This window comes from Lepeophtheirus salmonis, chromosome 9 (genome assembly GCF_016086655.4).
Source record: "Lepeophtheirus salmonis chromosome 9, UVic_Lsal_1.4, whole genome shotgun sequence".
NCBI lineage: Eukaryota > Metazoa > Arthropoda > Copepoda > Siphonostomatoida > Caligidae > Lepeophtheirus > Lepeophtheirus salmonis.
Window position 1 is genome coordinate 25029522 of NC_052139.2, and position 13767 is coordinate 25043288.

The window sequence follows — 13767 nt, forward strand, 5'->3', positions numbered from 1 at the left end:
CTATATAAATCCTACGTGTAAATGAATCAGTACATAGGCAATTTATTATTCATTTATTTACATATTCTAATTTGTAAACCTCAATAACTCTCTCAAAATGAAGAATCAAGAACTTAAAACAAGGGGCGTCGGTGCAAAACATTTATTATTATAAGGAGGGAACCTTTATTTTATTTGTATTAGTGATGGGTCATTTTTTACCATTTTTGTTTTTCAGCCTGCCCAAATAGTAAAGTTTGGGAAACCCTGCCTTAATAAATATTATAGTTATCATATTATAGAGTCCCGACAAATTATATTATTTTCCTGCAATTCGGCGTCACTTTCTTCCGCTTTGCAGATCTAGGCTTATATTTATGCCTCATGGAATATTCATTTTTGATACATATATTTTTTTGCCTAAGAATCAAAAAATTCATTTATTATTCCATTAAAGTGAACAACGTTGATTTATTTTATTTTTTATCGATATAATGCCATTTTTTACCATTTTTGTTATTCAGCCTGTCCAAATAATTTATTCAATATATTTTGGAAATCTCGATCTTTTCAAAGACTAACAATACTAAATATCATTTTATAGAAAAGGGGTTGAGGGACCTCAAAAATCTTATTTGGACAAACTTTTTTTCCCTGATTAAGAAAGAATCACAAAAACTTTCTGTTACGGATGTTTCATTTTTACGTTACGGTCTATTACAAGTCTTAAATAGAAAAAAAAATCACTATCATAAATAGTGCTTTACCCAGATATGTTTAACTTCAGTGGCCCATTTAAAGGGTCAAACCAGTCTGAAGGGCCGACTTTTGTTTAGTTATATTGCTTAGTTTATGAATATTGGTTGTCAGCTCAACAGACTGAACGCAACCCTCTGCAAACTGTTGACTGTTCAGCTGGGGAAAAAAGTTATGTATGTAGAGAGTTGCTAATAAATGACTGTACACATATCTAATGTATGCCTATCTTTTCATTCTTTCCTGCAATATCACACAGTTCTATAACACACGCAACTATCAACCAAATAAATATATTCACACACATTATCATCCTAGGTCTTAAAGGAAATTAAATTTACATTAAAGACATAAAGATCATATTTTAAACGTGAATATCAAAATTAATGGCACCATCAACACCTCATTTTTTTGTAGGAACTGAAATTAGATTCATTTATCGTCTTTTTGTGGTTCTTGTGCTTGAAGAAAGAAAAGTGTGCTTCTATGATGCCTGAGCAGTGGAGAACATCCTGTGTTTGATCCGTCCCCATCACAACACCCGACATGATGCACTCCCAGTGAAGGTTGAGCACATCTGTTTAGCCCCCTCGAAAAGGAGGAAAATTAATCATTATTAACACCCCATTCTTAAGATGCATTCATAATGTAATATTTCTACTTATTAGTATATTTATTTATAAATACAGTAATTTTAACATGCTTGATCTTGTACAATTATAGTTGCGTCGACAAGTAACGTTCGTAACGCTCTGGAAAAGTTAATAAGACCAAAAATGCAATTATTACTAATATGTCATCTTAATAAAAGTTAACTTGGCCTGGAAAGTTTGGTTGACATTGCTTTCAAAATGCATGTTTTATGTCAACTTTTCCTATAAAACTATATGAACGTTACATGAGTTGTCCCATAAAAATGCATCATAACAGCACGTTCTACCTTCCAATGGAGAGACTCAAAGCACATAAATGATTTATATATTGACACAACGGCCCTTCCAGATGAAAAGTAAGATTATAAGACATTGCTAGGAAGTTTTTTTAGCCATACTGTCAATTAAGCAAGTCATATAATTTTTTTTTCTGAAAAATATATGTTTACAGTATTGAATCTCTTCATTATAGTATGAAAAACATGTATTTGCAAGAGTATTGGGATCAAATGTATTTTGTACTTCAAAATGTGGACCTCGATGATGCATTTTAAGGGGGTTTTGTTATTAACTTTGCAACTTTATTTTTTCACGGAAATGTTAACATTTGCATGGAATTGTCCATAACTCGTAAGTAATTATACTAATTCACTAACTTCTTCATATTTATATAATCATATTATGTTGTATGAGTATTTATTATGGGGTTTTTATTAATTGGGCGTTGTGTACTTGATATTAATTGTATCTACAATGTACCAATTCATTGGGATGTAAAAGTAAGGATTTTCGGTATATAAAAAAACAAACGAAAATGAACATGGTATCCATGATAATTTAAAGAATGTTTGAGGGAAGCGAAACTTAGTTGTCATGACGTTTTATTAATTTAGTTATAACAGCTATAAGTGTCTGTCCTTATAAAGGATTAAGGACGGCGGTCCAGTCTGGCCCCACTTGTTGAATCCTTAAAGATAGTAAAATTGATCCCTCGTGACGTGGGGCAGACAGTTATTGACATAAGACCTTAAATACATATTATTTGTTTGTTATCATTTATTGTTTCAATTTTATGACGTCACACATAATAATATGAAATGAATTTACAGGACTACATTCAACAGCTATCTAAATTATGTCTTTATCAAGGTTAAAAGAAAGACAAGTTGAAACTATAACGCTTTTCCTACTGATATTTGTCTTCCACCACACTTTTTAATTGTGACGTCAAAGAGTATAACTGTTACCAAGAGTAGCTATTTATGGCTTTCCTTGACAGTTACTGTTAGAGTACCGCTGTTTTTCCAAGCAGTAGATAGGGTACAACAATTAGAAAATTCAGGCAAACCCGATTACATGATAGTATAACCTTGTATTTTTATCTATCTGGATCTCTATCAGTTCTTCACCCCCTTACTTTGTTAACAAAAAAATATAGCATTTATTTTGCTGTCAGCTATTGATTTTTCTGCTTATCTTCTCCTAATCAGTGTTTTCTAAAGAATTAGCTGTCTCTAAGCTGCGTAAAATTTCCAACAATTAATGAAGAATTGGCATGGGGCGTCCACATGATTTTATTTTGGGGGGTGGCTTTAATTTTTTTAGAAGAGACAGACAAATATATTTTTAGATAATTCTATTTTTTGTGTGGAACCTGAATGAAAACCTCTTTCTCTTGGTCTATGATGGCGTTTCCTTTAATGAATCACACAACACTTTATACGAAAATAGACTTCCCAACTATGGAGTTATTATTCAATAATTGTTTAGAGCTTAACATGAGAGGATTATAATTGAAACAATCAATGATGATAAGACTGATTAAGGGAAAAGAAGTAGACATATCGACAGGTTTCAAAGTAGGAAGTGTATGAAATAATCCGTTCTAGCTATATTGCCTTATTTTCTTAGGACCCTAGGATTGAAAGACCGATGTATCTGTCTTGAGGAACATTGAGTGGTAAAAAAGATCGGACTGATAAAAAAAAGAAAGGCCGAAAGGTGAGGGGAAAGAGTGATTAGGAAAATCAGCCCTTGGATTGATCCAACACTAATTGTCAGGATCACCACAAACCCTTTCACCTTTTTTATTGTAACATATCAAAAGTGTTTACAATTTACAACTCTACCACCTACATATATTAATTAATCATAATTGCTGAAGAAAGTTTACGTGTGTTTGGTTTTTTTTTGCTCACTTTTCTCTCTCTTTTCCTGCTGCGGACTACTTCCTTTAAGAAGTATCATAGCATGTCCTGAGGAAAGGTTCAAAACAATTTAGATTTGCATGGTTGCTAAAAGGATCATAACTTTGAAAGAAATCAATAGTGCATTCACATCATATGAGTCACAGGTTAATATACTCTTTCATACATTTAAGGCTCTTTGTTTCTATTGAGTTCTTTTACGAATAAAATTATACTACATTAATCATACTCACATATTACTAACCAATAGAATTTGAAAAAAAATCCCTAGATTTAATATTATAGAAGGAACAAACTTGGACATTGAAGCCGTGTATTTTTTCTATGCTGATTACTCACAATGATCATTTTTGTAATATATTCTCCATTTTTCCGTTGAACAATAATTCGTTTTTACGATTTTACAATTTTTAGTGCATTTTGAATCGACAACCCGTACTCTAGAAAAAACTTTGAGACACATGGGAATCGATCTTGTTTAATGAAAAAAAAAAAAAAAAATAGCGAAAAAACAAATTTGCCCTCAAAGCCCTGGAATCTGGTTTAGTCAGAATGAAATATAGCTTTACGTACGTAACTTAGAATTCTAAAGAACTTTTATTCACTTTTATTTTAAAGTCTGTATCTGTTTCTGTTTTGAAATAAAGTTATTGTTTTTCCAAGTGGGACGGACGAACATCAGACACACGCATAAATTATTTTTATACTATGTAGGATAATTAAAGGAAATACTAAAGATCCATTAAATACAATATTTTCAGTGTTCAGGCCAAGAACTAGTCCTCATGCTCCGGGTTTTTATGGTTCCGTGTATACGTTATTAGGCTCTAAATCCACGGGTAAGTAAGTAATGTCTGGAATTACTATAGACCCGTCTAAGGTAAGATATCCTTTCCCACAAGTTCTTCTTTAATCTTTGACAACACTAATTTACTTTGGGACTCTATTCATGTTGTGATGGCGTAGTGTGTATAAAAAAATAATGATGACAGCTTTGGTAAATAAAAACAAATACTTGGCAGGGGTCACTGTCAACTAACAGACATTCCTTTATTACAGTATCTCTATTTCCCACTATTAGCTCCAAAATATTTTTTTTTACAATTAAAGTTATATTTTGTATCTTATTAGTTAATACATCACATCAACCATTATTACAAGCGTGTATATCCACAAAAATAAGCATAACTATCTTCCTCCTTCGTTTTTGCTGCATAGCAACAGTTTTTGTTTTCTTCTATCTCTATTTACTATTAAAAATAAGAAATGAAGGAAAGATTGTATTAGACAGTTAATTTGTCTTGGATACACTTATGAGAATTAAATCTGTACAATAATTTTTTAGATAGTAACATGAAGAGAGGTTGCATTAGCAAGTTAATTCGTCTTGGATTGCTTCAATTCAAATGAACACTTATGAGAATTTAATCTGTTCGATAAAGACAAATACTGACATTTTATAACTAATATTTTGAAGTAACTATTGCCCCTAATCATTCTATTGAAGCATTGGATATTACGCAGGATACTAATTTATTTGAAGGTAAAGTAATTTTAAAGTTGTTATGTAGTTGATGCATGTATTAAGCGATCTTTACTTTAGGCAAGTTAGGATTCGGTTAGTTTATTGACATGGGGTTGAAAAGGGTTTAATTTGCAAAGGTTATTATCATAAACTTTTTATTTGTGATAAAAAAAAACATCAACAAAAAAATCAAAAAAGTATAAGAAGCAGAGGATTTTATGTCCAGATCTAATTGACGCCATCCAGTTACTATATTTCCATTGAAGTAAATTTAATTTCTAACTTCCAGATTTGCAAAATAGCCCGACTCTCGCAAACACTGGATATCTAACTAAATCGATATGATTGGAATAAATAAATTTATAGCGTAACCCAGTTCAGTTTAGTTTTATATTTGTATACATATATATGACTTACAAGTACCTGACATGTACATACAATATATTTTATTTAAACTGCCTGGCTTTAAAAAGACTTTGTAAAGCTAACATATTGTTGCTGATTTTTTATAATAAAAATATTCGATAAGTAAACTCAATTGATACATCCTTTTTTGCCAATTTACTCATAAATATTTGTTAATCCAATCTAAATAATATGAAACATTTATGAGAATGGAGGTTTCACCACATACGAGCCCTTGTGAAATGACTCCAACAAGTACGCATCTACCATTTTCTTCCATTGTAGCTGGACTACCAGAATCTCCATAACAGGCAGAAGAAGGAGGGTTGTAAGTACACAAAAGTGACGAAGGATCAGCAATGCGTAATATGTCAAATTCACATACATTGCTTGACACATTTTGAACCTTTAATTCTGTTCTCATAAGATGGGAAGGGCGCGTTCTATTGTCTATATATACTTCACCCCATCCACTCGCTTTAAAAAAAGAACACATATAAATAATAAGTTGTAATAACATATTGCTGAGGATTATATAATAATACCTATGATGTACGAGTCAATAAAGTCGGTCTTATTTCCATAAGAAGGCAAACAAGCTGGTTGTATAAGCGAATTAAATCTAAAAAAACCACCAACATTTACCAGACCAATATCGTTTAATATCCCTTCCTCTACTGTCTGATATAATGGATGCAATATGAAGTTCCATATTCTATGCATATCGCCAGATCTCCTTGTACTACCCCCAGCATATACCTGCAATTAATAATATTCCATTAATTGACATATTCCCCCTTGTTTTATAATCCATTACGAGATATTTGAAAAGGGTCAAAATCCCAGTGAGCGTAAAAATCATGAATGGAAGGATGTCATTCAAAAAATAAAAGATACAACATACTTGCTGCCAGAAAACGGTGTTACCTTACTAAAACAAAAATTTACTCTATATTTCGTTGTCAACTGTTGAATTTCCTGCTTCCCTCCCCCTTAACAGTGTTCTCAACGTTGCTTGGCTTTGTTGAAATTAGTTTTCATAATTACCTTGGTATGAACAATTCTCTAGAAGTATTGAATAATAATTCCTTACTTGAGAAGAGTTGCCTAACCTACTACTGATTTTGGGTCATTTTTTCTGTTTTGTTTTTTTTTTTTTTAAGGAGTAAACCTTGCAAGATACAATTCAAGTAATGGCATGAGACATCACTATAATTCCCTTTGACAGCTGATGAAGTTCAAATTTTCAAAATGGGGAGGAATTATTAATAAATCCTCGGATTTCGAACAATTTTACATTTGTAATATGATTACTTACTTTGGAGCTAAGAGCAAGTGGAGAATAAATTATCCCCGAGATGTTTCTTTTTGCGATGCAATGACCAGCAGTTAAAACGTACACAGAATTGAGTATTGTCCCTCCACATTCATATTTAAGATTTGATTCCTGGTTGAGTTCAATTAAAATAAAAACTTGCCATGGAATTTCTCCATGTTTTTCTTGAACTCCATTAATAATTCTGTCTGACGTTCTTGGTTTACATCCCATTAATCCCTTCGATGGTGCATATCCACATGAATAAGGCAGAACTTTAATAAAATACGTATAAATATTTTGAAAATGTAATCTATAGCTACTACTTACTCCTCGATTTCATGACACCTTTACTATTTTGGTTTAAGACTTCCATAAGGTAATGTATGTGAGCTGTGTGACGTAACTGGATATGATTCTGTGTGCAATACATGACGTTTATGCTTGTCGTACATGCCGTGCGCTATACATTACTTGGAAACACGTACTAAATCCCTTGTTTCACATTGCTAAATAATCTTCTTTAGAGTCCATAACGGAGCATTTTTCATTTAGCAGTGTTAATATAGGGTAGAATTTCATTAATTTCAGTTTTTCTTCCTCAAGATGAATTGGTATATGTAATATGGCGTGTATTACTTTATTGTCGTCCTTCATGTAGAAGTTGGAGTCACATAAGAACATTTGAGATTCTTCTTGTAGGCCAAGGATATAGCCGCCTTTGCTTGGTTACTATATCAGTGTCTTCCAGATTAATGTTTTTCATTCCGAGTCGATGGATGGAAGTCTCAATTGAAGTCTTATAGCTTGATTTAATAGTAGTTGAACTTGTTGCATAGACTTTGCCCATGTCTTCTAATACCGCTATTATGATGTTTATTTCGAAATATGTTTTTTTGTTATTTGAGTTTCTTCTCCTTTCCAAATATTCACTCTGTGATCAATTTGTGAGTAGGGAATCATAGCTACTGCAGAGAAGCAAAATATGAGTAGAAAAGTTGTTCCTACAATAGCATCGTAATCGATCTTTCTCCCCGTGTAATGTCCGATCTTATATTATTGTTTAAAAAAAAAAAAATAATAAAGTAGCTTTATGTTATTTTCTCTTGAAATTCAGGCATTTCCAGCATGGATTTGAGCCTGTTTTGTAAATTAATGATGAACGTTTCTGTTTGCATACCAGTTAAGATTGTATTCATCATTTTTCAGAATAGTTTGCATGACCAGTGTGCTAAAGGATGCTATTTATCATTCATCATTTTTTAGAAAACAAGTCCAACTTTGTATTTTCTATATCTTTGAACTGAACCATGTCTGTGGACTGAGATGTTACCATCATGGCCCATAGTAGCAGAATATGTATCACTATTCTACAAAAATTGACTAGTATTTATATTTGATACTTTTGACTTGTTGACTTTTTTAACATGCATACTTTAACTTTGACAAATAATTTTAACACATAATACTTTGGCTTTGTGATCAGTGATGGCTGAAATGACAATTTGTATTGTTTTAGACCGATAGTAAAGAATTTCGATCTCCAGTGAAAGGGTTGTCAGACTCCGCCTCTTCTTCGGTGTTCTCTTTATTTTCAATCTCCTCCTTTACTGTGGAGGTACGGTTTGTTTCTTCCTCTTCTACTACGTCAAAATATTCTTATTCTACGTCAAAATATTTTTCTTCTAATGGATCAAAGGTTTTCTGTTTCCTTAAGATCAACTGATGTGAAATAAGAGTCGTACAAGGTGTATCACCTCCATGCCTCTATCTTCTTCTTTGTCTCACCCTTATAAAAGGAAAATTTACGAAAACATGTAGAACGTGAAGATTAATACGCCTAAAAGAGAAAGCACAAAGCCAGACATAAAAATTTGAGGTTCCCAAATTATAAAAGCATGACCCCTAGAACCTTTGAAGAATAATATAAAAAAAAATAAAAGCCAGACATAAAAATATTTGAGGTCCAAAGTTTTCATTTTCTTCCCTCACCTTTTGAAAAGACAGGTATATTCAAAAAAATATTTAACAGTATTTTTTTACAAAAATTTTATATTTACAGCCTATTTAGAGTAGTAAAGATTTTGAAGTAAGGGAGGGAGCTTTAATCGGTTCAACATATTTAATATTGCATCGAGTTGGCATCAATGATGAAACATCCTTTACTACTCTTGACTATATCCTTTTCTTCCTTTACAACAACAAACACATTATGACGTTATTACAGCCTATATAACGTAAAGAAGATGGCGAAAAATCAGGCGATGAGCCGGTTGTGAAATATTAAGGTGTAGAAGGTGCACCAATTTATTGCAGGTCTTCTTCTTGGAAATTAATTTTTGTAAGATGAAAATATAATTGACCTACGTCTTTTTCTATTCACATCAATCACATTATCATGTTATTAGAGCCTTACAAAGTATAAAAAGAGCAAGAGAAGTGGTGAACCGGCGCTTGCTTTCAACCTGGCTTGAAAGTATATTCCAAAATTCTAATTTTCGACGACCTTCTAGGTATTGTATTTTTCACACTGTTAGTTCGATCACTTTGCGATTAAAACATGATTTCCTTATTGAGATCCGCAATTCCTTTAATAGTTCGTCATGTATCTTCAAGAAACGCCTGCTCCTTTTGGTGAAGCTGCGATAACCATTTACCATTATTGTAAATCGATCCTGCCTTCCAACTTCGACTACTTTACCCAAACCTGTCTCATAAAATTGGCCAATATCCGTGCTGGTTCTGGATGGGTTCACGTGGTCATTCAACTTTCCAAGGGTTCCCTTCCAGAATATTCCTCCTAAGCCTTCCTATGACCTCCATTGCTGCTGTAGTGTGGGTGTTGGTCTAGTTACAACTACACGTAGTGATTCTTGGGCTCAGGTTCATCACTTGATCAGTGCCATCAATCTCCTCCTCTTCAAAATCATACGCCCCTTTAATTTGTTTTCATTGTGTCAGTGACTTTTGTCTATACCGGTAAAACGCCGTACCGTCTGACCGTACTGTCTGAACCAATGAAACCGAGCATTATGGTATTGGCTGCATTTTTCGAACCCCATGTGAATTTGACCTTAGGAGAGGGCGTTTGGGGATCTTGCAATGTACCGGAAGTTGCTGACTGGGTCGACTGTTAAAATTTTGTCATCCAAAAAATGAGGACTTTCTCCCTTTACAGGTTTCTTCGTTTTTATTCAGGAGGATCTTCGATCGTTCCAGCTCTTTTGTCAGTGTGAAGCTGTCAAATCCTGAAAATTTTTTCACTCATATAGTCCCAAATCCTCCTTTACAATGCAGAAGCTGTTTTCAGCCATGTAGGTTCCTGGCCATTCCATCTTCTATTTTCCATTTCAACCAAATGAATTTTTCTTGAAGACCAATTTTGGTCTTCCCCACCTGTGACGATCGTCAAAGAATTCGGTTTTTGTTGTAGAGCTTCTTGGCGATTTGAAAAAAAAATAAAGTGGTCCTACTGATTAAAGTTACGTGCAATCACGGAGGGATTGTCACAGGCTTTGATGCGTACAACCATTTTTGGCCGAAGTCTTTCTATTTCTGTATTTTTGAGCTCCTAAAAGACCTATGGCTAATTTTATTTCTTCAATAAAAAAATTGAATTTTTGAATTTTCAAAAATATTATTTCTGTGGTTCTTTTTTATGAAATTTTTCACAAAATGTATACGTTATTATCCGTATAAAAAGTGTACAAGGACTTATGCCGCATCCCGTACTTGTAAAATTTCAAATCAATAAGTGGAGTTTCAGTAGATAAAGGTGTTTTAAACCAATAATGCCCATAAACAAAAATTGTTAATTTGACAAATCTTTATCAAGTTCCTTTATTGTAATTTATTTGTTCACAGTACAAAACTGCTTTACTTACATAAAGTTGATATACCATAAAATTTGCATTTTTTCCAAAACAATTGAACATCATCGGTACCGACCCCATATCTAAATTTCCCTTGCCTGGTATTTGAATATAGTGTAATGAAACATGTTTTATATAATGAAAATATTTCAATACTTCACCAACTGTTGGTAAAGATGATGATTCCATCACAGAAATAGGTTGGTTTAAATAGAAAATTTCTGTACATTGTCTAGTGGAAGGTTTAACTTTAGCCATAATGTACTTTAAAGTTGATATAAATACCTCAAAATAGTTTATTTATGCAGAAAAACGCGTACATTAAACAAAAATGAATCTTAAATATGAGGAAAATAAGTTTAAAAAACTATAAAGAAAAAATATTGATTGCTAGCTGTATCAGAATAAAAATATGGGTCAAACAAAATAATTTAGAGATTGAATTAGTCATATTCACTGAAATATTAAGTTTTCATGCGCCGAACCCATAAAATTTGAATTAACTCTTCCCTTCAAAATTGATTCATTCGTTCAACCTATAAGAGGGCTGGCTGAATTTTTAAGAAATTCATATGATTTTTGTTATGTTAGTTATAAATTAAGCAAACCTCATAACAAATCAGCACAGGTTTCATGATATTAAACCATTTTGGGGTTTTTTGGGACATCTTAGTGAGGCCTTGTTTGCTGAAATGGTATTAATCCCCTTATAAAAAGGCACTTTTGGTGAATACCTATGAATATAACCACTGAACCGAAAATTTGGCTATAGGTACAACTTTTTAACTGATTGTGGATCCCTTGTTTAAAAAATTTCAGACTTTATAAGCAATCATTGATGCAAAATCATTATCAATTTAAAAAAGTTAATAAAATTAACTGCCTTGGTAATATATAATCTAAGACCAAGCACTTTGGGCACCAAAAAATTATTACCTTACATATTTACATGCATCCTCATGAATGTGTTGGTTTTACACTACATTTACCATCTTGTCGACAATAAAGTTCAAATTTTATAAAAGTATTTAGCAATCAAAAATACGAAATATATGGGCATTTAGAAAATTGCACACTGACATAACCTTAAATACCTATTTAATACACCACCAGTCTATATCAAATGATTTGGAAATGGTTTGCAGTGAGACATTTTATAGAAAGAAATCAATTTAAACATTTTTTTTTGTTAAGCAACAAACCTTATCTATAATTCAATTTAATAGTACTATAAAAAATGAAAATTATTAAAATCAATAATAGATAAACATAAACAAACAAACGTCTACTAAAACAAAAATACAATAAAATTTAATCAAGGACATAGTATAAAACAAAAATTAACTTATCATGCAAAGATAAAGACAAAAACACTAAACTATAGAGTTTGTTTATAGAATGACTATCCGTTTTAAACGCAAAGGTGAAGTTTCACAACGGATAAAACACTGGAGATATTCGACTTAAGAATATTTGAATAGCAGAATTCCATGTATTGACATTAATGAACATTTACCTCGGAGTATCACATCTCTTAATTCCTCTTAGTTCAAGAGTACAGAAAATCTTTCATATCTTCTGCAGAATCATCTTATACTTCTATAAGAACTAAGGAGTTGCATAAAAATACATCATAATCGACTGAAGGACACAATATTTATATATAACAATTATATATTGAAATATATCTGAATCATTTATTGGATCTTGTTGATCATGTAAAATATTTTATTTAATACAACTATTTATTGTTCATTAGAAAAATAAGTAATAGTGGAATTGTAGGTACAGTGAGTTTTACAGTAACTACACTTTAAAAAAATAAACTACCTAGAATATACACATCATATTTTATTCTAATAAGAATAATTTTAAATTTATCTTACAGTAAAGAAAACTACAAGTAATAAAATCAATTATGTTTTTATTTTAAATTGAACATCATTTTTATTCAGTTTTTATTCAAACATCGGTAATATCCATATCCATCACAATTTGGGTTATCTTGTTTTGGGATTCAATCATGATGATGGAGCCACAGCCAACAGTTCGAGAACCAACGATAATATTTAATATATATATATATACCGGGTATAAACTTGAAACCGACACACTTGTATTATATTAATTTGTGAGGTTCTGTGGGAGGAAATTAAAACTGACAGTAATTGTATAGGTAGCAATTTATCTCAAACACCTTCTGTTTTTTGAATTTTTTTTTTATCGGACGATAAATGTCATCACCGCAAGATTCAAGGCATCAACTCTTCTTCATGCGAGACACACTAAAACTCAAAGGTGGCTAGGCTGACGGGAATGCCTCGTAAGACCATCTATTATGTTGAGAAGAGACTAGATTACAAAGTGACCATAGAAAGAAAAGAGGGTTATGGGGAAAAAAGCCCATCATTAATGCGTATAAAAACAAAACTGTTTGTTATTTTGTAATACATAAATGACGGATTTATAACATAGGAGAGACAAAAGATAAAATTATCCCAAATCCCTTTTTACAAGGAAAACTCTTCAGATTGGAACATTCCCTCCTTTTACATTCCTTCTTTTAGTCTAGTGGTTCCCATGCTGTGGGTCCAAATGGGGTCGCGATACCCAAAACAAAGGGGCCCTTCATTGATTTCGAGCCGAATGTGTATATTAAATAAGACCCGGTGGAAAACATATTAAGACAACTCATGAAACTTAGTCCAACAGTTCCCTAAGTCTCTCAAAACAACGTCTGAGCCTAGTATTGAACATGTTTGGTTCATGTTTTTTTAGTGGCACGAAAGGTATTGTTTTTCCAAACTGTATTTTCAAATTATCCGATTTAGGAATAGAATATCAGTATCCGGACGATTTATTTTCCATTAATGGATATATTTTTTTGTAAGAAAGGTATGAATACTATGTAAATGGTGGTGAAGGCAACTGATAAGACAGTCAAAGTGGTTTGTTTTAGAGGCAATTCTTGACTAAAATATTAATAAAATATCAAATGTTTATCGTTAGAGGGTAAAATTTATCAGAGGTAAATATGTCGGAAAGGGGGGGGATG

The 13767-nt window shown here is 32.1% G+C and overlaps 1 protein-coding gene across 1 annotated transcript; it reads right to left on the reverse strand.

Annotated features, from left to right (window-relative positions):
• Nucleotides 1-5496: 5496 nt before the first annotated feature.
• LOC121124710 (chymotrypsinogen A) lies at nt 5497-8679 on the reverse strand. The gene is made up of 4 exons (XM_040719892.2): nt 7171-8679; nt 6844-7115; nt 6071-6284; nt 5497-6002 (listed from the first exon to the last, which is right to left on the reverse strand). The coding sequence occupies exons 1-4, from the start codon at nt 7271-7273 to the stop codon at nt 5686-5688; spliced, it is 906 nt and encodes a 301-aa protein (XP_040575826.1). The 5' UTR covers nt 7274-8679; the 3' UTR covers nt 5497-5685.
• Nucleotides 8680-13767: the final 5088 nt, after the last annotated feature.